Source organism: Amphiprion ocellaris, chromosome 6 (assembly GCF_022539595.1).
Source record: "Amphiprion ocellaris isolate individual 3 ecotype Okinawa chromosome 6, ASM2253959v1, whole genome shotgun sequence".
In the NCBI taxonomy this organism is placed as follows: Eukaryota; Metazoa; Chordata; class Actinopteri; family Pomacentridae; genus Amphiprion; species Amphiprion ocellaris.
This window is the reverse complement of record NC_072771.1, coordinates 13,143,055-13,167,137: the sequence shown is the minus strand read 5'-3', so window position 1 is coordinate 13,167,137 and position 24,083 is coordinate 13,143,055. Positions and strand designations below refer to the sequence as shown.

At 39.9% G+C, this 24,083-nt stretch overlaps 2 protein-coding genes across 2 annotated transcripts in view; both read left to right on the top strand.

The window, feature by feature from the left end:
- Positions 1–8,096, top strand: part of cds2 (CDP-diacylglycerol synthase (phosphatidate cytidylyltransferase) 2) — a 29,563-nt gene extending 21,467 nt beyond the window's left edge. The window contains exons 10-13 of the mRNA XM_023298474.3: positions 471–623; positions 1,093–1,212; positions 1,541–1,644; positions 4,429–8,096. Of these exons, the coding sequence (XP_023154242.2) occupies positions 471–623; positions 1,093–1,212; positions 1,541–1,644; positions 4,429–4,564 (513 nt within the window). The 3' untranslated portion in view covers positions 4,565–8,096. The remainder of the gene's footprint in view (positions 1–470; positions 624–1,092; positions 1,213–1,540; positions 1,645–4,428) is intronic.
- A 272-nt stretch (positions 8,097–8,368) lies between these two features.
- Positions 8,369–23,978, top strand: arhgap25 (Rho GTPase activating protein 25). The gene is made up of 11 exons (XM_023298473.3): positions 8,369–8,781; positions 12,454–12,656; positions 15,400–15,487; positions 15,872–15,985; positions 17,421–17,625; positions 18,653–18,785; positions 18,930–19,003; positions 19,803–19,924; positions 20,482–20,636; positions 22,304–22,833; positions 23,370–23,978. Exons 1-11 carry the CDS (start codon positions 8,718–8,720, stop codon positions 23,569–23,571), a joined length of 1,890 nt encoding a protein of 629 aa, XP_023154241.1. The 5' UTR covers positions 8,369–8,717; the 3' UTR covers positions 23,572–23,978.
- Positions 23,979–24,083: the final 105 nt, after the last annotated feature.

Sequence of the window (24,083 nt, the reverse complement as noted above, 5' to 3'; positions counted from 1 at the left end):
CTTCTGTGGTTCCCGGGTGGAACGAGTTACCAAACTCTGTTCAATCTGCAGAGTCTGTCTCAGTCTTTAAGAAAAAATTATAAACCCAGCTCTTCACTGAACACCTTTGCACTTGACAGACTGCAAAACAAACCAAAACAAAAACCCCTTTATGTCTGCACTGCCTGTAGACACCACAGTCCTATTATCACACTTGAACTTGTTTTATGGCACTTATCCAGGTTGTTTTCTCCTGACTAGATCCTTGCTTGTGTTGTATCTACTCTCACATGTACATCGATTTGGATAAAAGTGTCTGCTAAATGAAATTGTAGAATTGTAAACTCCTATTCAACAGGAACACATCAACAACAGCAGAGAACTCCCTGCAACACAGTGTTTGATGTATTTATCATAGTATGAGCAAAGCTTGAATAGATCAAAGTGAAAGTGAGGTGACTGAGAGTAACAGAATCCTCCTCCTCTCTCAGCTTTCCTATGTCATGGCTGGCTACCGCTACTTTGTGTGTCCAGTGGAGTTCAACAACGACTCCAACAGCTTCCAGGTGGACTGTGAGCCATCAGAGCTTTTTCAGCTGCAGGACTATGCCCTACCCGGCATTCTGGAGTCTGTCACTGGATGGGTAAGACTCAGCTGCTGTTTTTCCTTCTGTCACAGAAACTGATGTTGAATATAAAAGAAGGATATACAGTATTTAAGCACAATATTTTGTTCCAATATTTTTGGTTTTCTTAGAAAGATTTTTGTTGGATCTTATCAATCGTTTATAAAGGAATATTTGACCTGTTATGTTACAGGTAGTAACACAGTATAAGATGTTTCAGACCGACTCTCAGTAAACATACTGTCAAATTTTACACGTACATAATGCTTTTTGTTTCTGTCAGCACCTAGCTGGTCGTTCAGCTCATATGTGCAGGATAAACTGCCAAAATCAGAACCAGAAAGAGGACTGGAATTTAGACATTTCCAAAAAGTCCTTCATTAGCTTGTTCTGACCTTATATTACAGTTGGCCTTTGATAAAATGCTTGAATGTTGTTCACTGCTGGTCTCTGTTGAGTGTGTAACGCTTCCTTCTTGTCTCCACAGACCACAGTGCGTCTGTATCCATTCCAGATTCACAGTATCGCTCTCTCCTCCTTTGCCTCCATTGTGGGACCTTTTGGTGGCTTCTTTGCCAGCGGCTTCAAAAGAGCTTTCAAGATCAAGGTAGGGATGTTACCGTAGACCCGCAGGAGCCAGTCAGCATACATGTAGACACATTTATGTTCAGTCAGCTGCTACTATCTGAGAGGTAGGTTCGCTGTACATATTTGAATAGTCTAAGAGTCTTCATGTTAAACTTTATGGAGTGTTACATATTTATAGCATATACTGTGTGCTGTGTTTGTTACGTACCATGTATTTTATGAACATGTTCTGTATATATTCATTTTTATTAGCTTATTTCATTACCATTGGTGTTCCTATTGATGTTCCTTGTCCTTGTGTAGAGCACAGTCAGTGCAAACTCATGTGCTGGTTTTTCTCCTTTTAGGATTTTGCCAACACTATCCCGGGTCATGGTGGCATTATGGACAGGTTCGACTGCCAGTACCTCATGGCCACATTCGTCAATGTCTACATTGCTAGTTTCATCAGGTAAAAACACAACGCCTAGAAATTTTTTGCAAAATCACAGTCTGTGATTTTTCTTATTGTCAGATTTTATCCTTGATGCCCACGCACACTCTTAGTGAGACTCTCAGCAACAAATAATCTTTTCAGCTTTCCACCATGTTGCCAGGTGATGGTAGTTTAATAAAAGTTACTGACATTTCCATGTCTCCAGTGAGAAATCTGATCGCTGCGGAAGATGCCTACATGACTTGGTGCTGCTATACAGGTGCTCTGTAATGATGCCAAAGAAGTTAAAAATTACAAGTCACAGGGCAGTAGTGTTAGTACTGTATTACGTTATCATAAATACAGCTATACAGTTCGGACTTACAAACATACTTAAACAACCCTGAGTTAAGAATTATGCTTTATTGGCTGTATTTTTTTAAAAAAGAGAGTGGGCTGTAAGAATAAGGACTGGCGGAAATAAAAGCTGACTTGGATGCAGGTTTCACAAGGGGGGCAGAAGTCTAAACGTTATGCTGTGGGGAGGTGTGTGCTTTTAGAAGGAGGCATACCTATGCTTTCCTAAATTATTACAGAGTAATACTGAATAAAAAGTGCTCTGCTACACACACTTTCATAGTAGTACGATGCTTTTATAGCTTATTTGTACTTTGTAACAGCTTTGCCGCTTGACTTTATGTCAGATGTTGAAAAACAGATACTTGTGGTCCACATTGTCTTTGTGCCTCTTGGCACTGAACATGTAAAGTATGCAGACTGTTTATGGAACGCCTGCTGCATCACTACACTTCCACTATATTCAATAAGTAGTTATACCAGATATGCGAGCACTCAATACATAGTGTGAATGTGTCAGAGGTCTGCTCTGCAAATGTACTAGCAAACAGTCTTCTGTTTATATTTTTACTTGCCTGTGTGTCACCCTTTTACACAGCAGTGGGTCATAAAGTGTCTGTCTGACTTTGTAATTTAAACTCCAGGTATACAGGAAATAATCACTCTGTGTGTCTAACCTTTATTTGCTCATGCTGATGGTTGCTCAGTAGCTTTATCTTTTACAGAGTCTGCTGTAGTCTGTAGATGTTAACTCTCCCATATTACACAAAGTAACTGAAAAAGTGAAGACACAACAATCCCAAAATGGAAGCTCTCCGTCTTGTTTGACCACAACTTTGCACCTTGTATATACTGCAGGTGTAGTCAGTAAAAAGATATGTTCCATAAGCCCATCCACTGGTGAACAGTCTGCATATGTTATCTGTCGAGTGTAGCCACATCATCAGGCCAAGCTTTTTAGAGTCCTCTGAATTAGTGAAGCAAACTTTCAGTCTCGGAGTTAAACAAATAGAAAAAGTTGGGTCTCTGAGATTATCAATGTTGTGTTGAGAGCATAGACTATCAGAGTTTATATCTGTTGTGGATAAATTTGTACAGAGGTCTTCCCTTCAAGAACTCAGCGATGATCCTAATAAGTAATTCATCCAGCTGTCTTCTCTGCAGGGAAAATCCAGCAGTAATACCTCCTTCTGCACATGATCATGTTTTAATGGAGTGTTGATGGAGAGCAGTGTGTTTATGAGACAAGGAGGGGCTGGGTGAATCAGTGCTCTGCTACAATGAAACTAAACGGGTGTATTTTATTAAAACACCCATTTTAATAAAAGAAAAAAAATATGTTGTGGTTCATGTTGATATTGTAACATGTTACCACAAAAAATATTGAATGGCGAACACTGTTGGGTGCAGGAAGAGTTTAACCCTCTAACCAAAACACTTGCCGGCAGTAAATCGTGTCACCTTTAATAAAATGAAAAACTACACCATTATCAGCACCAGAAACTGTAAAAACTGAAGGATATGGCAGATTTTCAACTTTCCAGCGACCCTTGAACAAATCATATGATACGCTGTTTGTCAAAAAAAGCACCCAAATTTAACCTTACAAATTAAATATTTCATGAACACTGCTTTATTCTACATGAACTCTACGTTATTCTCCATGTCTTATTTAAGACAGGAGAAAAGTGTGGAAACAAATTAAAGCTGTCAATAGTAAAATATCTGTAGTGCATACAGTGGTGGAAAAAAGTTTTTGGACACCCTTAAAATTTTACACAATCTCAAATATTATCATGAAATATTTGTGGAAAATCTTTTTTGTGTTTAAAAAGTTGTGACTGCATTAGACAGACACAAACAAATCAAAATTATTTTTTTTGGTTTATTGTTTACAAGAAAAACTAACAAAGATAAATTCTACCAAAATGACCCAATACTCCAAATTTCTTATTTTTATTGAACCAATCAATTTCAGTTTTTAATGGCTTTTTAAGGATTTGTTTAGTATTATGTCTGTGATTGTACTAACAGAAATTGCACTTGAAGACCTAAGAGTGATTCTTAATGCAATATTTCACAAATGTATGGGATGTCCAAAAACTTTTTCCCACCACTGTAGAGCCACATTTTCCCCCATACAGGTAACACCTGTGGGCACTTAGAACAGTGTTGTACATGTTGATGCACGGTTATTTCATTTATGTAAAATAACAAATTAAGGAAATTCAGCTTTAGTTTTTTCTTCTCATTTGATTCATGTCATTGCAGTCCACGCTGTTACCATAAAAGTGCAGGACTTTGTAGTGCAGTGAAAAATGAGCCAACACTAAGTAAAACTGTGACGGGAGCTAAAAACACCCAGAAACTGCTTGGGGTTCAGATGGTTAATAAAAGGCCAGTTCAGCTCATGTCATTTTGAATAAAAGAGCGGTGTCTGACTGTCTCTCCTTCTTCTCTCAGGGGTCCAAACCCCAGCAAGGTGATCCAGCAGCTCCTGGCCCTCCGAGCCGATCAGCAGCTCCACATCTTCAACTCGCTGAAGGCTCACCTGACAGAGAAAGGCCTGCTGCCGGCGCTGGAGGAGGCGGCCGCATAGAGACACCCACAGCAGCTGGCCCTGAAGGGAGCAGGGAGGCAGAGAGGAGGGCAGCACCCGGGGGCTCCGTGCTGCCCCGGAGCTTTGGGAGACTCGCAGTGCTTTGTGTGAGCGAGAACACATCCAAGAAAACCACAAAAAACCACAGCCTTGGGCCATTCCATTTCATTTGGGTATGAGAGTTGTGTTTGTGTTCATGCAGTCTGTGAATCATGTTTCTGACACTAGTGTTTTCAGGTTGAGTTTGTGAGTTACTGTACTGTTTTCCATTATAGTCAGCTTCTATCTGTTAACACTGTTAAACAAAAAGTTGGTCAGCTGTACATTTCTACCTGTATACAGGATATCCTCTATATACCTATTAATGTGTGTTAATATTTTATGGTATGTGTTTTTTATTATTTGAATGCACTGCTCTCAACCCTGTTACTCACTGTATTCTTACTTCGGCTGCACCTCCCCTCCAAATTTCACTTTTAATTTTCTTTGTTGTGATTGTTCCTATTTATACATAGATGGTTTTATATTTGGTATGTTCTATTATATCTTAATGTTGTGTCTGTTTTATTTGGACTGAATTCACTTTTGCCATCTGCACTCGTGTTTCTTGTGTTTTTTCTTCCTCTGCCATCCATCAAGCTTGGCCAAATCATTACCATTCTACTATCATGCTGAAATATAAAGTGAACAGCTATATGACACTCAAGTATTTAAAACCTGACAACTGTTTTGTGTTGTAAGGAGCAGTTTAGTGTTGCTGCAGACAGAATAGTGTTTGATTCTGAATCAGTAGGTATCTCTGAAGGCCAGTGCGATGGACACCAGCACCCCTTTCAGCATAACAGCCACAATCCATCCTGGTTGCTGTTTAGTGGATAAAGACAAAGCTTCTCAGAGATGGAACAGTCACGTTTTATTTTTGTGATTCACTTTCTGTGTTCATGCTTTGTATGTCTATCAAGGATCTGTTCCAGCTTTTACACGTGTTCAGCGAGTACTGTTGAGTTATGGTTTGTCACGCTGCTGGGCTGGGACTGTTTGTAACTGTAGGGTACAACGATGGCTTCTGCACTGCCATTATCTGCCTCTGTGTTGTAACCTTGCCATGTTAACAACACAGACACAGCATATGTTACTATAACTGGTCAACTTGACCCGTTTGAGTGAAACCTTTGCTATAAAATGGCCAATAGCGTTCTCCTGCATGTGTTCAGGTTGGACTCTGCCAATACAATCAGCTGTGTACATATCATTGTTCATTCCCAGATGGTTTACAGCGGGATTCTTTGATATTTATGCGACTGTCAGGTGTATGTTTGATTTCATGGTGAAATATATTAGCTGAAACTTCGTTCCTGTTGGCTTTCTTTCTGTTTGTCAAGCTTTCGCAATGATGTCACTCACAGTCCGTAGCTTTGTTGGTTGAAGTTAAAGGGCCACTGTACTCATTTCTATGAATAAATATCATAGAAATTTGTTTTTCATTAGCAGGAATACTCAACAGCTCCTCCCTGATTTGTAGTCTCTTGGGGACCTCAAATTTTGGTGGAAAAATGTGATGAGGAATAATCAGGTTAAAGATGCTGTTGAGATGCATTTTGGGAAGTGTAGTATTGATGCACTGTCTCAGCCTCAATTTGGACAGTTCCTTTTTAGTCTGACTCTTGTAAGCTCCCCAACTTTAAGGAAGTGCAGTAGCTCCCTTTAAACTGCCAGAACAATCTGTTATTTTGAATTTTTCCAACATGTCTTATTGACACACTTTTATTTTTCTTTAATTATTGACTCAGAAATTCACAAAATGAAACAGTTGAAAAGCATATTCACTGGTATTCAAGATTTTTTTGTTGGTATTGCTTTAGAAAGGTTAAGAAAATTAAGCTTGTATGTAAATGTCTAATAGATTTCAAAAAGCTTAGTTTATTAATATCAAATGTGGCCAATCTGCAAGATTCTTTATGGTTGTGAGGAAAAGAAGGTGCCATAGACACAGATTTGACTCTAAACATTCCACCACACTTATTATTTAACCAATCAGCATTATGTTTGTGCCTATTTACTGTTGTGTTTCTATCCAATCAGAGGATAGAATGGATTTATCTTGGTCAGTGAAGCTAGATCTAGGCAGAACTGTTTCTGTACTAAGTGTTATAGGACAAAACAGCAATATGAACATTCATACAGTAGTCAGTGTAGCAAGAATGTCAAGATCAGTACTGAGTGTCTAAATGCTAACCATACAAAATAACATAATTGTGCCATTATCTGTGTTCTGTAATTGATTCCTTTGCTTAGAATCTCTTTGGATTTTTCTTCCCACCTTAAATTTCCTCTCATCAGATACTGTCCTCAAACATGTCTATATTTTTAAGCAAAACAATCTTTTTTTTTGTAACCCAGAATCAGCTTGTGCTTCATTATGGCATCTGTATGAAAAATTTGACCTCAGTATTTTTCATAGAATGAACCGCTGTAGAAATCAAGCATGGCTCCACATCTTGTTTCCCATATTTGAATGTCACTTCATTCATATGTCTGTCGATGTCATTCCATTCATGATTCTTCTTTGACGTCCAACAGGTCTTATTTTCATCTTTCTTAAAGTATTTATTTTATTTACTGTAAGCAAATTCAACCTTTTCCAAGTTACTATATTGTACATTTATTAAGAAGATGTTTAGAAACATGTTGAGTGTTCTTTAGTATTTTTGGTTAGAGGAATATTTAAAGTGTTATTATTGCCATATAGGAAAGAGTACTGAGATAGCAGAAAAGTATTTTCTCTGTTGTTTCTCGCTGTGACTTTAGTGCAGTTGGGTGTTTTCTAGGCTCTTCCCTGGTAGCTGTCGTGTGTCAACTTCCGCTTCACAGTGCAAGTTCAATGCTTGTTACTTCTGAATACTGTTTCGAGTAGTTTCCGGAAAGTAACTCGAGGGCTGGTGTCTCAGCAGTCGCAAATATCTTCACTGCCTCTGTGGTGAGTTTAGGTTTTTAGCTCTGCAGCTCTGTACTGCCACTTGTCTGGCTGTTGTTACGGACGGCCACTAGAGAGAGCTGGAGCTCCTGTGCTTGGCCGATCCAAAGTAACACCGATGTGGACGTTTGACCCTTTGTTTCTCTGCGTGATACATTCCAGCACCCCTGAAGTTGAGATTTGCTCACAGGGAGGCAGAATATAAGGGATAAACTTTCAGCAAATTAAAAAAGGAAACCTGACTTTTTTCCTCCCAAGGCACCTCTGTGCATTTTTAATCAACACAGTGCCACTTTGCTGTAGTGCATCCTGCCCAGCCAGGACCCTCTAAAAGGAATGTATGGGAGTTGTGTCTATCCCACATGCTGTGTAGGCTCCCCTTTGTGGACATTTTATTTTGTGGTTATAGATTCTCTTACAAAGCTGTATGATTTCAGTATATTATTATAAAACTGTGCAATGGTTTGTGTTGAGTTGTCTAGAAAAAAAAAGCTGCACTCTTTGATGCTGAAATATGCTTTGCCTTCGTTCAGAGAAAATTAAAATTATAAAAAATCATGTGGTTGGCTGTGTGACTGGTTTCTTCCCCCTTTGTCCTCTTCCCCATTTCGAAACATTCAGTTGATTTCCTTGCATGTGTTTTTTAAATAAAATTGTTCATTTCATTATTGATGGACCAGAAGAAGACATGTAAGCTTTGAATCTTGAACCACATCGTTGTAAATGACTGTCTCAGCCCCTTCAGTCTGAGATGTGAGGCAACATTCTCACTGTAGGAGTCAAACCAAGAAGTAAGAACCATTTCCTCTGTGAAGACGCCGGTGTTTTTTTTCCTTTGACATCAGTGAACATTAGTCACTTGAAGATTCCCCCACTACATGGAACCTCAGTTTTTAATGAATCAGCCTGGAAGTCATCTGTGCAGCACTCCAGCAGAACAAGTATGAACATGGAAGTAAAGACTGCATGAGGGGACGCGTTATGAAGGGCTGAAAAAAAGAAGAAGAAAGATTAACACACAGGAAGAAGGAAGTGTGATCTGCGATATCTCCAGTTTGTGTGTGTGTGTTTGAGTGTGTATTTATATGTATGTGTGTGTGTGTGTGTGTGTGTGTGTGTGTGCTCCGGTGAAGTGCATGTGTGAACTGAAACACTGACCTGTGCTATGAGTTGAGGACCATGTCTCTGAAACTACCTCGCAACTGGGACTTCAGCACCTTCAAGGCTGAGACAGCTCGGATAGGTAAGCCAGCGCCCGTGCTGCGTTCACTGACAGCCACAGTGGATGCAACACTGTCACACTTCACATTATTAGAAACATTACAGTTGGGACATTTAGTTGATGTTGTCACCTGAAGAGATTACTCTTTTTTCATGAAACCAGGGACAGAACAGGCAAAAAAGTATACTAACAACAAACATTTTACTTTTTTAAAATTTTGTGTTTCCTCTTTTCCAGTGAATTCATATTGTATATATATTTAGATTTGATATAGAATACCAGAAATTGATTATACAAATTAGTGACTGATTGCATATTGTTTTCTCTGTGGGTGACATTGGTGGTTGTGGTTATTGCGATGATGGTAACCTGAGCTGTTTTTAGAAGAAAAAAAAAATCACTGTTGTCCACCATGCAGTACATTGTTTCTATATTCAAACATAGCTTGACATTTAAAACTTTAAAATGTCACTTTTACTGACTCAAAAGCAGCTTCCAGCGGGTGCATAAAGAGGCTGGCCTACCTACATGTGTATGTGTACATGTACTGAAACCTTTAATTGTGACTGTATAGCGTGTAGACCTCCTAATACCATGCTTACCCGTGTTTGCATGAGGTGGAATCAGTGCAACAACATCTTTTGTTTCATCTCAGCCTTGCATGGCACAATAGTTGCAACATTCACATCAGGTTTACACACAAGCAGTGACAGGAGGAATTCTCTGCAGACATGTCTGCTATTGTTCACAACTTGCATCAGCTCTAATCATTTTCTGCCATCAGTGTGGTGTGGGTTGTTCAGCAATATGGAAGGAAGTAGCAGCTTGCAGTACATTTACTTTATCTGCTTCAGGTTTACTGAATATCAGCTGCTTTTCTCGCCCCAGTATGAAAGTGTATCTGGTGCCCCATTGTGATTCTTTACTTTGACATATTTTATATATCGCGAAAGGTGATTTTGCCCTAAAAGTCAGTGATCCACCTTTCAGCAGGAAACTGATGCAACAGCTCAGTTTCTGCAGAGCTCTGACATTGTGTATGTAGCTTTGCCCACTTACAGTATGTGCGAGTGCAGGGATGTGTGACGTGTATTTACACTCATACTGCACCTGTCCTTTCATGAACATCTGAGAGGTTAGCTACAAATCTTTCAGTCAGTTCAACTAACAAACTACCTGACACAGTTTCTCCCTGAACCTTTCATCTGATTCATGCAAATGAAGAGTTTGACATTGTGGAAAATGTCCAACTTTATTTATTTTTTTAATGTTTTTTAGTTAGATGACAAAATCGCTACAACTCCAAAGTCTGCCTGTTAAATATGAAACTACTGAGTGAATGTGGTTGGCTTTCGTTAGCATAAAACCTTGAAGATAGGCCTACAGCTATACAAGCTCTGTTCAAAGCGTATTATAGCTAAACATTGAAATTTTTACCTTTTTTGTTTAGTCCATACAAAAACTGAAGTGTAGGAATAACAAGTTGTGGGAATTTTCAAAATTTACTTTTTGTACAGGTTTTGCGCCTGACTTCTTTCTTATAACATGTTAATTGGCAAATTTTACAGGTTGTTGCATTAACTAAGAAGCTAATTAGCTTTGTTTAACATGAAGACTGGAAACACAAACAGCCAGTCCAGTTCCAGAAGAGGAAACAACTCTGAATGTCACTTAGTGGCAAAAATGGCCCGTAAAACAACAACATTAACAATAACAACAACTTAAGAGGTGCTTCTAGCTGGAATTTTGTTTCCTTTGAGCTTGGCTATAGCTTTTCCCAGTCTTTATGCTCAATTATGCTAGGTGGCTGCTGTCTAGCTTATATTTAGCATACCAACATGAAAGTGGTAGTAATTATCTGATCAAATAAGATTCATGTGAGTTTTTCCCATAATACCAGTTATTTTAAAACAAAAGGTTCCTTTTCAGTATTAACTCAGTCATGCATTAATGCTGTCCAAGCACAATCCCCAGGAAGTGCAAACTAAACTTGATCCTATTATTAGCCAAAGGCGTTGTTGGCAACATTGGAATCTTTAGATTTTACCCTGATTATTGCATTATTTTCAGGTTATTTCAGAGCAGAATGAAAATAAAATGTAAAAGCACTGTGCTGGAGGTGAGGTCATCCCATTTTCTTTCTGTTTTAATGTTCCATGTTATTGTCACAGAGAGTGTAGGATAGTCAGACAAGTGGATCTTAAACTGTGTGCCTTTGAATTTTAGTTATTTATAAAGATTTACAGCTATAATCCTGTGCCTTGTGATAAAAGCACATTTGAGAAGCACTGAGTTACACAGGGCTATCTATTTAAGCTACCACCACCAGTTGGGTAACTTCAATAGTTTGACTGACGGGCATAATAACTCTTTGTTGACCTCCTCCAGCCTCACATGTGCCTCATTGCCTTCATTCTTTTCCTTTTTGAAAGGCTTATTGTAATGACAGTTTAATAAATGCAGTGCTGTCTTTTTTCAGTTGTCATATTTTGAAAACAAATGTGCAGCTATTCATAAAACACTGGGGATGTTGCCTAGATGCCCAGGTCTACAGACTCCACTGTTATCAATTAGTTATTTTGTGGGATTCTGGAAATTCAGGCCTGTAGGTGAATGTTTAGCCTGGTCATTTGGTGAAATGACACGTCTTATGTTGTAGTTCTGAGGGAACCTAAGTATCCATCTTGCAATCAAAGTGTTGTACTTGATGTAACTTTTATTTGAGCTGTGGTCATTGAACACATCTTTGAGGTGCTGTGGAACTGGTGGCTCATCACAAATAAGGCCAGTTTAAAGAACTGTGTGTTTGTCAGCTGAGGGTGTGGTGTGACAGCAGCGTCTGTGTGTGGGCTCAGGGTTCCTCAATAGCACTTGAACTCTCCACTAATCAGGGGAGGGGGGTACTATTGAAATTAGACCAAAGTGCTCTCAGCTTTGTAGGTGGAGACCTTCAAAGTGCGCTGGGCCTCCGGCAATGATGTGGCAGCTTCCTGTTTACCCCAGTGTGGCCCTTCTTCTTCTCTTCTCCTCTATCTTGCTTAACAAGACACGGTGAATTTAAGAACAACTGAGAAAGTGGTCTCAATCTCTATCCAGCTATCTCTGCATTTCTACCACCCTGTGTGTTACTCTTGCCATCTCCATCCTAATCTGTCTCTTCTGTGCCACGTACACCTCTGCCTCTGTTCTTTCATCTTCTTTCAAACCATTAAACCATCACATCATAAGGGTTCACAGTTACACAACTTCAGGGCGACAAGTCTTAGTCAATCTTAAAAAACTGAAAAATGCATTTTTGTGTCAGTTTCAGTTCAAGTTAAGTTCACACAGAAGTCAATCTCTGACCTTTCCTGCTTATTGCTTGACGGAACGCCTCTTGCAGGTCACTGTGTTATTTATGTAGAGCAATTGCAACTGCATTCATGCACCTTCCACAGGAAACTGGTCAGCCCAGACCAGCAGTTTCCTTTCAGCCTGAAACTGAATAGTTGGGGAACAAAAATAGGTTGCAGCGAGATGTTCTCTTAGCCCTGATACGCTGATGCATATTCATATCTAAAAGAGGAAGTGCACTACTGCTGTAGAGTACTGCTGATGTTTTGAAAACGTTTCACAGCACCGGCTGTGACACAGCATGTTGGGGATTGTTGTTCTTCTTACTTACACCAACTGCTTCCTTGTGGTGTCTGGCAGCACGATCCAGGAGTGTGATACCTGGAGACGGAGGCCCTGGCCCGGGCTCGCCACGCTCCTCCAGGTCCATGGAGAGGCCGCTGAAGGCCGGCTGGCTGAAGAAACAACAGAGGTCTTTAGTGAAGAACTGGCAGCAGCGCTACTTTGTGCTGAGGGGAAGCACACTGTCGTACCACAAAGATGATAAGGAGACCACAGTCCAGGTGAGACACTGCTGAAGAGGTTTATTTTACCCCTATTAATGTCACTTTTTAAGATTATGTTGCATTTTTCCATCTTCCTTTTATCCTTGTTTTGCTGGAAACATGTGCACCCTATTTTTAATGCAAATTCCAGCACAAGCCTCATATTCCAAAATTCTAAAAGTATTTCAAAACTACTTTAAATGTGTGAATAGAACTGTCATCAAAATCCTTTCTTCTGTCTCTATCATTTGTTGATGCTCCTAGTTTTTAATATGAAGCATCATATTATAACTGTCACCTAAAATTTGTATTTATGTATTAAATGTCTTTTATATCAATAGATTCATTCAATGAGAAATGGGTCATTTATATTTCCAATCACCACCACAAACATTCTAGCTGTGGCTACCTTTGCACACTTCCTGTACACAAAAAACCTCACAAGACAGGCCCACTGACATTCATAGTATTAAAACCATTTTTTTAACGTGTTACACTTTCATGTCAGTTTTATATCATCATTTGTTCAGTGTTTTACTTTCATATCTGTAACACTAGTAAATCATTACATGGTGAGATTTGTAGTGCCTAATTAATGAGTAAAGTATCAGCAAGCAAACAAAAGAAGCTCTTGATTCTTTAGTCAGTTTATTTTTTTTTAGGTAAAAAATGTTTCTTCACTATATCCTTTTCTTTGGAGTTACTACCTCCAACACCACGTAGCACTTAGGAATCACCCCTAAGCCATCACCCATTTATAGTTGAGTTGATGTATACTGTACTGTGTGTTCTGCGAGGGAAACAGTGAAAATAAGCCTAAATCAAATGATAACAGAACAGCAGTGGGCATTTTCTTGCATTTTACAGTATGTCGTATATCTGCAATAAAAGCACCTTTCCAATGTCTGCACATCAAATAAATCATGAACTCTCAGAAAGTGAGCAGTTAAATATGATATTTGCAGCATTAAGAAACACCTGATGTTGCTAGAGAACCACCATCTCAGAACAAAATTTAAAGAGTGTCAGCCACACTGTCCCCCTCTTTTTGTTTCATTTACAACAAGTAAGGCTGTATATACAAGAGCAACAATAACTAATCCAACCACAACCGTTAGTCCACACTAGAATTGTGAGAATGATGTCATGGTTATGACAACTTGTTGTCAACTTGTTTAACATCACCTTCACTAGACTTGCCTCATATTCATTCCATTGTATCCGTCTGTCTCCACACGTTGATCTGCTAAGAAGGACTACATTCCACACATGTGCAGTCAGGTTTTAAGGGAGAATACAGATTTATCCACAACATGTCTATTGATTAAAAGGACTCATTCTTTGTAATTTGGTTGCTTATCATCGAGGGTTTGAACTGACTTTTGACTCCTGCAATAATATAATAATCCCTTATTTTTTGCCTCTTGAGGTCTCATCGCTTCATTGTTGCCTGCCAGACCCTTTAGTCTCTTACAGTTTGTCATTGTTTAGCCCCTACATGCAAACCAACCCCTGCTCACTACTATACATAACATCCCTCCAGCTTTTGAATATCTGTAAAAAACAAAACAAACAAAAAAAAAAAAACGGTGTACCCTGACAATGTTCTGGGGTGGCTTCTAACATGGAATTATTTCATCAACTACTGTATATATATTTTACACTTTGCACCACTGCCTGAACAATGTAGTGTTTATGGATTTTGGGAAGTACGCAGACATGTGCAGAGGTGTAAACATGGGCGAGCAAGTTGGCTGAGCTGACAGTTTATGCCATGCAGACTCAGGTGGACCCATACATACAGAATGCCAGAAGTATAACACTGAACTGAGCTGAAATCAGAATTCATGTAAATAACAAAAGTAACATACATAAAAAATTTGTTTTTAAATTCTTCGGTTTTTGAGGGGTCAGCTGAATACTCATTTCACTTCTGCTGTGTGATGTGAAAAGTTACTCTCAGTCTGTTTATAAATGATGGGAGGGCCTACAGTTTCAAAGGGAGGGACTCACATGCGTACAGTCATGGAAAAATTTATGAGACCACCCTTGTTTTCTTCAATTTCTTGTTCATTTCAATGCCTGGTATCACTAAAGGTATATTACCTGAAGAATACAATGAACACAACAAAAAATGCAGCTGATTACATAATACTTTATGTCCTATTTAACATGTTTAAGCTTAATTGTATTTCCAGGGTATAAAAGAGGCCATTTCATGTCATAAGCAGCACTGCACATGCAAAGGTCTAGAGTGGTTTCCTGCTTCCATTCAAGCCGTAGCACAACTCAGAAGTCGTCACCTCTCACATAATGCCTAAAACTAAAGAATTTTGTGAAGCCGCAAAGGCAGCCATCTTGGAACTGCTGGAAATTGGCATGAGTGAGAGACAGGTAGCGAAAAAACTGAAGATCTCCAAGACAGCTGTTCATTACACCAAGAAAAAACAAGCCCAACATGATACTACCAAACTGATCATTTTTTCCATGACTATACAGGCTCAACTGGCGAAACACACATGCAGTGTGACTTTTGTGCTAAGGATGCCATGACTCTACTGTAGCATTACATAGCAGACAGTTGTTTACTGCTGCTTTTTCAAAACCTCACTTATTGCACCTTTAATATTAATGATAGCATGGTGGTATATGAGAGGATCTAAGTATGAGTGTAAATTTTAGTGACTGCTTCTTACTATGAAGTATTTTTAATTTGGACGTTACATTTCTTCTGTTTATGCTCCTGTTTTTTGGTCTGTAGGGAGTCATCCCACTGCGCTTCAGTAAAGTTAATGAACTTCATCCAAGCTCAGATGACCCGGGGAAGTACCTCTTTGAGATCATACCACGTAAGCTTATAATTCATCCTTGAAGGAGAGGCCTTGGTTGGTATATTTATTTTAGCAGGTAAAGATGGTTTTTGTAGCAGTGAGACATCTTTGCTTTTTTGGGGACCTCCTTTCATTGCCGTTGCCATATTGGTCTTAGTCTTTCTTCTTAGTAAGAAGTCCCTTTTTATATTTTCTGTATCCCAATGTGTTTAAATCATGGGTCTACTTTCTGAGTCAGTGTCTGTCTGTATAACACAACGCTTTTCTGAATGGTAAACCATTAGAAACTACCAAGAACTGATAGCAATCACAATTTCTTTGGAAACCTAGATGCAGATCTGACATTTTCTGACAGGCGTATCTCAAGATTAAAAAAAATAAATAAAAATTATCATTTCACAGGTGCCACAGGAGACAGAGAGCGGTGTCCATATGTGTTCATGGCAAACTCTCAGAGTGACATGGAGGAGTGGGTCCGCACTCTGCGCCGAGTCATTGGAGTACCAACAAGTGGAGGTTGGGTAAAATCTGACATTGTCATGGAAACTGTGGCTATCCATGAAGAGAAGAATCATGTTAGAAGCATAAGTTAGCGTACTGAAAAGACCACACTCTCTTGCCAAGAGTTAAGGCAAATTAATGGTTTCCACATGACTGATGTGGACTTTGATATTGGACATGCATTCAGTTCTATTCCTGCTACAGTAGATACACATAGGCCTACTACCCAGAAGTAGGAACATAGAAAAACTCACAGCTCATATAGACATTTTTGAAAGGCTGTTTGCAACCTTCAGTCCTCATTTTTAACTAGATGTAGCAGTTAGGTACAGATTATGGTGTCCGTGCTTATTCCTGAGGGGTTTAGTGGGCAAACATAGCACAGGATTTCTGGAGAAATTAGAACTTTCATGTTTGGATGCCGTTGATAGAAAGCAAGTAAATATTATATCTCCTTCAAAGCCCAGCAGCAACTACTTCAATCAAAAGTCTTTTAATGACAAATTTGTTAATGACTAAAAGTCTCCTTGTATTACTACTTTCTTTTCTTTCTTTTTTTTTGCTGGTGAGTCGGTGCACATGGAGCGCAGACAGTCCATGTGTTCACAAACTGTGGGTTGCACCCGCAGAGGGTTCAGCACAAACCCTTGCTGGCTTTGATGGATGACCAAATTCATGACACAGATACCTTTGTGGACTTGTGGACACAGAAAGAATGAACTGACCTTTAGATGAGAGCACTTGCAACACTGTCATATTCGTCCTTTAAATGTGAAGATACAATTAGCTGCCGGTTAACCTAGCTTAGCATAAAGAATGACAATCGATGAAAACAACTGGTCTGGATCTGTCCAAAAATAAAAGAAACAGAAAAAGAAAAATTGCTTCCTAGAACCAAAAACACAAGCAGGGCTTTGGTTTGGGTTAACTCAGCTTTAAAGGGAGACCTGTAAGTCATTCCTTGTAGCTAAGAAAAAGTCAAGCACATAACTCACCCATAAACCACAGCATTTGAAAAACTTTAATAAACAATATTTTCATAAACAACCTATCCAAATTAGATAGTATTGCTTGGGCTAGTAGACAGATTGTGTTACCTTTGGGCAGAGCCAGGCTTCTTAGCCTGCAGTCTGTATGTCAAGCTAAGCTAAGCTGATTACTGAATGAGGGCAAAGTGGTATCATTCTTCTAGTTTAACTTTCTGCAAGTGAATGCATATTTTCCGCCAAATTTTATACCATTCTTTCAGGGTAAATAGATAAACATATATTGACTTCAACTAATCAAGTGTTTCAACAGCACAGCCATCATGTAATGATTACTGTAAAGGCTGTCTGAAAAGGGACAATAATAATGTTCTTCTGAATCAGTAAATCTGTTGTCTAATAACTATTCTGTATGAAAACTACTGGTCCACCCTGCCACATCTTTCTTCTGTGCAAATTTGCAGTGTTTGGGAAGAGTCTCATGGACACTGTGACGTATGAGCAGCGCTTTGGACCTCATATGGTGCCAATCCTGGTGCAGAAGTGTGTGGAGTTCATCAAAGAGCATGGGCTGAATGAGGAGGGCATCTTCCGCCTCCCTGGTCAGGATAACGCTGTCAAACAGTTCAGAGATGCCTTTGATGCAGGAGAGAGGCCTTCCTTCCCCAGGTGACACATTCATCATTCCCTCTGCAACATATGAAGCTCTGTAATAGGAATAAGTCATGATTTCAGTGCTGAATATGACATGAACTGTCTATGAAGTATTCTGGTTATTGAAATTCACTGGAAGCGTTGAGAGTAAAGTGGTTATGAAATAGTTTATAAATCACATTACAGCCACAAATGTGCTTGTAAATCAATGTAGGCCTTATTTAAACCTGAGAAGGCCACTGCCATATAAGGAGACAAATATTCAAACCTCAGTCAGCTTTTTCTCAGTAAGTCAGGAGAGATGAGACAGACGTAGAAAGAGGCTGATAGATCTCTGTCTGCTCAGAGCAATACCACATCCTGTTCTGGCAGGCACACAGGAGGACGCCTTCATTACTCAACACCACAAGCTCATCTGACAGAGCACTGTTGATTAAAGCACCCATTTAACCTAACGGAGCACAAGGTTAGAGCCAGCAAGGACTACTAAAAGATGGTTTATGACGACGTTCAGGACGAAAATCAAACAAATAAAGATTTTTTTTGTTGAACTGTATTCTTGTCAGAGTTTTGTTGATGTTGTATATTTAGTTATTTTAGCTATTAATATACAAAACCAGGCCTAGAGGCCCATAACGTAGAACAACTGCCAAATTCTACAGAAGTGTATCTTAGAATGGAAAAAGACCTTGTTTACACGTCACTCCACTGTGTCAAAGCTTTTCCTAAGTCTATTAAAATATTTACACAGATCTGAGTGTGAGGCCACAGTTAGACACTTGTGGTAAGCATTTCAAACCCGCAATGAACAGAATACATGTTCAAATGATTCTAACAACATTAAAATATGCTGTATGAGAATAACTTCAGGTTTGTACTTACTGTATCAACCAAACTGAATGGCTATGATGTAGTGGCCAGGTTCTAGCTTTTATAGAAAACATGTCAATTCTGGCATAGCATTCAGTGTTCAAGGTTTAAATGCCAGGTCTACTTTTAGCAGATTCTCACTGAATAACAAATAATGTGTCATTGTCCATAGTGACACAGATGTCCACACGGTGGCATCACTACTCAAACTGTACCTGCGGGAGCTGCCTGAACCTGTGGTGCCCTGGACTCAGTACCAAGACTTTCTAGACTGCACCAGCCTGCGGGACACCAGCAGCACGGAAGTAAATTTATTTTTTAAAAAGGGCTACAACATGTCCACACCTCTGAGTGTATGTGGACTCGGTGTATGCCTACATATAAAGGAGATATGCTGAGATGCTTTGAGTGTGCGTGCTCTTTAATTTTTTCTCCTTGTGTCCTTGCAGGGTTGGGAAAAGTTGGAGAAACAAATCGCTCTTCTGCCCAGAGTCAACTATAACCTTCTGAGTTATGTCTGTCGGTTAGTAGAAGCTAATGCTATATGACAGCATCATGGGACATTCCAGTAAAAAAATAAAACCCCCGGTGACTTTGTGGTTAGAGAGGATGCCCCATACATGGAAATACAATAACTCACTAACAAGTGCTTGAGCAAGACATTTACGAGATTTAACACAGTCTGTCTGGTTCGACAAAGTTTTCAGACCTGACACATTCTGTACTGTATCTGTTAAAGGCCTCCCTCGGTGAAAATCAAGTTTTCTACTGTGTTCTTATGTCCACGCTGTACTTTTAATATTTTAGCAGACACATCATGAGCCAAATATGCAGTCACCACCTTGTCTGAGCATTTCCACCTGAACTACAGTGTACTAATGCCAGCCTCAAAAACACAGATTCAGACTTCTGGGGTTTCACATGTAACAAACCTAAAGAACCAATCTTGTTAGTTTGCAAGATGGAACTTAACAAATCAATAAACATCTTTAGAATCATTTTCTGGTTCAAAAATGTGTAAATAAATGACTTCAGTATTACGACTGCAGTGTAGAGTAGTTTTTGGAGTGTTTGAACAGAGTTATAGGTGAGCCGGTGTGCTCAAGCTGCAGCGTGGGGGGTGGAGGTACAGATGGGGGCTTCATAGATCTGCTCATTCTAGAGGAAGCAACACTGCATTTTAAGGCATGAAGGGATTTTCTTGGGAAAAAACTTCTATGAATAACATATATACTTCTAATACACAGAGATGAGTTTTCAGGGCTTTAATCAATGACCAGAGAGAGACTCTACCTGTGGTAATCTTATCTCTTTGTTTTCAGGTTTTTGTTTGAGGTGCAGCTGCAATCCAAGGTGAATAAGATGAATGTGGAGAACTTGGCAACTGTGATGGGGATCAACCTGCTCAAACCTCAGATAGAAGATCCCATCACTGTGATGAAGGGTGAGAACAAAGTGCTCACTGATGTGTCCTGAGCCAACATGGGAGCAGATCTGCAGGTTTTTCAGGGCCAGGAAACACTAAGCCTGATGTGCTGTGAAATATTCAGAAAATATATCAGTACAGTTTTAGATTTCCCTGTAAAGGGTTTCTGTTTTGGCTGTGAAAACTCCTGGATATGTGGAAAACACCCAGAATCTAAATGAATCCCTGAAGCAGCAATAAACATGTGCTACTTCATTACTGACTACTACTTTTCTAACTCCATAAATAAACCAAATAAAATATCTCAGCAATGCTGCTGCTGTTTTGAAACCACTACCAATATACATAAATACACTTTCTCTTTCAAATGAGAATGAGAAAGTCTGTCCAAACTTTTGACTCGTAGTGTCTGTCTATGTTTATTTAGAACTGTACATAATAATAATAAAAATGTATCTGCAACTTGGCTCAAGTGAATTTCACAAATTCTGAAGGAATTGAATTAAGAATTTTTATAAAAGCCTAAAGATAATGCATTTTGATCATAATCTTTCCACATGTCTTTTTCTTCACAGCAACTCCTCAGATCCAAAAACTGATGACAGTGATGATCAGACAGCATGAGACTCTGTTCCCTCTCTCCAAAGATGTGCTACCATCACCTCCTTCAAAGAAGTCTGAAAGTCAGAAGAACACTCCCCGGAGCTTTGTTGGCTGGGAATCTGCAGAGGTACAAGCATCTCACTGTACAATAAGCCTTTGCTGTATGCTTTTTTTTCCCCTGTTGTGGCACTCAAATGCATTCTGTTACGAAGTTGTTTCATATTTTGACAAGATATTTTCATTCCAAACCTCACAGTCAGAATCAGTGGGGTTTGCTGCCAGGTGTTTCTATCCAATACGGCTGCCAGATTTTCAGTTTCAAATGCTAACAGAATAATTGAACATTTTGGGAAATATTTGTTCTCATTTTCTTGCTGTGATAGATAAAATAATATTGTAGATCCCATTGTCATGCCAGTATGATAAACATGTAATTGAAGCCAGAGTACTGTCAGCTTAGCTCAGCACAAACACTGGAAACAAGATAAAACAGTGAGGCTAGGCTACTACAAAACAGCTGACTGGTATTTTTACAATTTGATTTATGTATGAATTAAGCAAACAAGATGTATTGTGTTGTATGTTGACCTGTTAGGTCAGAGTTGACAGATTTTTGTACCTTCAAGACAAGAACAAGGCTAACTGCTTCCTCTTTTGCAGCTTTATGCTAAGCTAACCTAACCAACTACTAGTTCCAATTAAAAATTAGCTAGTATTCATCATCTTGGGCTGCACAGTGGCTCGGTTGTTAGCACTGTTGCCTTACTGCTAGAAGATCCCTGGTTCGCATTCTGGCCTGGGCCTGAGATCTTTCTGCATGGAGTTTGGAGTTTGTTCTCCCTGTGCATGTGTGGGTTTTCTCCAGATTCTCCGGCTTCCTCCCACAGTCCGAAAACATGCTGAGGTTAATTAATGACTAAATTGTCTGTATGTGCGGATCTGAGTGTGATTGTTTATCTCTGTATGTAGCCCTGTGATAGACTGATGACCTGTCCAGGGTGTCCCCTACCTTCACCCCAAGTCAGCTGGGATAGGCTCCAGCCTCAATTCAATTTTCAATTCAGTTTTATTTATATAGCGCCAATTACGGTCAAATTGTCTCGAGACGCTTTACAGAACCCATATGCCTGACCCCCAGAGCAAGCCAAAAGGCGACAGAGGCAAGGAAAACACCCTTTTAACAGGGACCCTAATAAGGATTAAGCGGTGTATAGATAATGGATGGATGGATGGATGGATAGATAATGGATGGATTAATAATCTTCTCCCAAGCAACCCAGCTAGGTTTGGTCATTCTCCCATGAATCCAGGGCCACAGAGTGTTTTTCTCCACAGCTTTATCAGAGAATCTCTCAGCCTTTTTTGTTGCCTCTTACCTCTTGGGTGATGCTCAGTAATGTAAATCCTTTAAATCCTTGATAGCTCACCCCACATGCTCACACCAAGTTCACTTCGCCGTACCCTCTGCACTATCCTACAAGCCTCTGGAACTTTGCGTCCTTCCTCTCGTTGGTTTCATTTATGCTGGACACTGTGAACTCCAACATGAACAGTTGCTTGGTGGACTCTAAAATGATGATCATGTGTGGTTTAAGTTTGATTCTAGGTTGTAGGAGAGGCTCCTCTGAGAAACTTGATGGTCTTTGTCATCGTTTGGACCAGATTTCCAGGCTCCTGTGGCTCAGCTGATGGTTGTTGGTTGTTCTTCTGCCGACATTTCTTTCCTCTGACTCCAAGGACCAGCAGTGTGAACTGTATATCCGTAGTTAATGTTCAGTTCTGTCTTTTTCTCAGATGGGTGATGCATCTCTGTCTGAGTCTCCAGAAGAAGAGGAGGACAATGAGAGTCCAGGTCCAGATAGAGGGAACTGCAGTGCCCAGACCCTCCTGCAGGAGCCTCCCAGTCCATCTGCAGATGACTGGCTTGGAAGTCCCCGCAAACGCACTCAGACCCTACCCACCTTCAACTGCCCCCTCACTGGGATGGCAGCCAAGGCCGAAGCCCTCAACAGGTGGAGTCGCATCCAGGAGAGTGTGGAGGAGAAGAGCGGGACATTGTCAGAGGACATTTTCAAAATTCTGGACCTGCGGAGTTCGGGGTCATTTTTTGGAGCGTCTCAGACAAGCAACAAGGAGGGAGAGGACAGATCCACCGCCCGGAGGGGGAGTGACACCACAGGTTCTGCCCAGAAACCTGACAGTGATTCCCAGTCGCCCCAGGTTGTGCCTCCTCAGAAGAGTGTGAACACCCTGACAGTGGATTCAGGTCCGCAGGTCAACAGCAGGTCAGAACAGAACAAAGACCAGCAGCAGACTGCAGACAGGTGAGTTCAGTCCTCACCCACCATCCTATGTCGCACACACTGATGAATATGCCTTTTAACCCTCTGACGCATAACATAGGTCAAAAGTGACCCAAATCCAATGGGAATTGGTACCTCCTGATACAGTCTACACATCAAAGGGTTAAAGACAACGCTTTCATTATGATATTGTTTATCAATGTCAACTGTCACCAACTGGATATTAAAAATGAACTTCATTGTAGCTTAACAACCTAATCAGTATATTTAGGTTGTGAAAGCGTTTTCTAAATGCATTGTTATGTAACACTTAGAACCCAAGGAGGAGCCTGTAAGCAGTCAGTGTGTCAGTGTTTGTCATAATACAACAAATCACTGAACCACAATCCATTAAATATAACTTGATTCCCAGAATTTCGTTATTTGATTTACGTTGGAAGCAAATGCAGCATGTCTTGACAGGATGTTAACATGTTTTTGCAGTGACAAACACCAGGATGTAAATTGTTTCCAGACTAATGGACTCTGAACAATCTGTGTCTCATTGTGTCTCACAGTTTGCAGCAGGAGAACAAAGAGCTGAAGGCCACTGTGGCAGAGCTCCAGTCTGCTCTGGAGGCAGAGCGCCGCCGTGTGGCTGCTCTGGAGATCTGCCTAAAAAATGCAGAGCGCAGCCGAGATGAGGCCCAAAGACGCAACGATGAGCTGCAAAGAGACATTCAGCAGTTCCTCACTAGAGACACTCAAGCTCTTACCTAAAATATTTCAGTCTGGTGTATGGATTTTTGACTCTGTTAAACTCAACAGGGCTCATTTCACATGAGCTGCTTCTGGAAAATACCATTGTCTTCCTCTGATGCTGGACTGACTCCATTCAAGCTCTGTTTGGTCCTGAAGTTAATTTATTGACTCATTTGTTTGTGTCTGTGGGAAAGGTCTGTTAGAAGAGATATAAATATCACTATTTACATTAGAGACTTTAAACACAAATCTGATCCTTCCCACTGCAGCAGTTTGCCTTGATCTGGTGTAACTGTTGTACAGAACTTACAGCGAAGGAAGGACACTTAGAATGAATGAGTTATTTACATGGAAATGCAACATGAGATCAGACCCTTGATTAGAGTACAACCGGACTATATATTATTAAAAGTAGACAATATGAATATTCTGTGTCATATGGACATCCTCATTAAATGCATCATTTAAGTGGCAAATTAATAAAAAAAAAAAAACATACAAGGGTTTTTGTTGATGTACAAAAGATTATT

What these genes read in the sequence shown, in the direction of transcription:
- arhgap25 (XM_023298473.3), top strand. Translation starts at nt 8,718, where the DNA reads ATGTCTCTGAAACTACCTCGCAACTGGGACTTCAGCACCTTCAAGGCT. An exon ending in TGGAGTACCAACAAGTGGAG is followed by an intron (nt 15,986 to 17,420) that starts GTTGGGTAAAAT and finishes GCAAATTTGCAG; the next exon opens with TGTTTGGGAAGAGTCTCATG. An exon ending in TTGGCTGGGAATCTGCAGAG is followed by an intron (nt 20,637 to 22,303) that starts GTACAAGCATCT and finishes TCTTTTTCTCAG; the next exon opens with ATGGGTGATGCATCTCTGTC.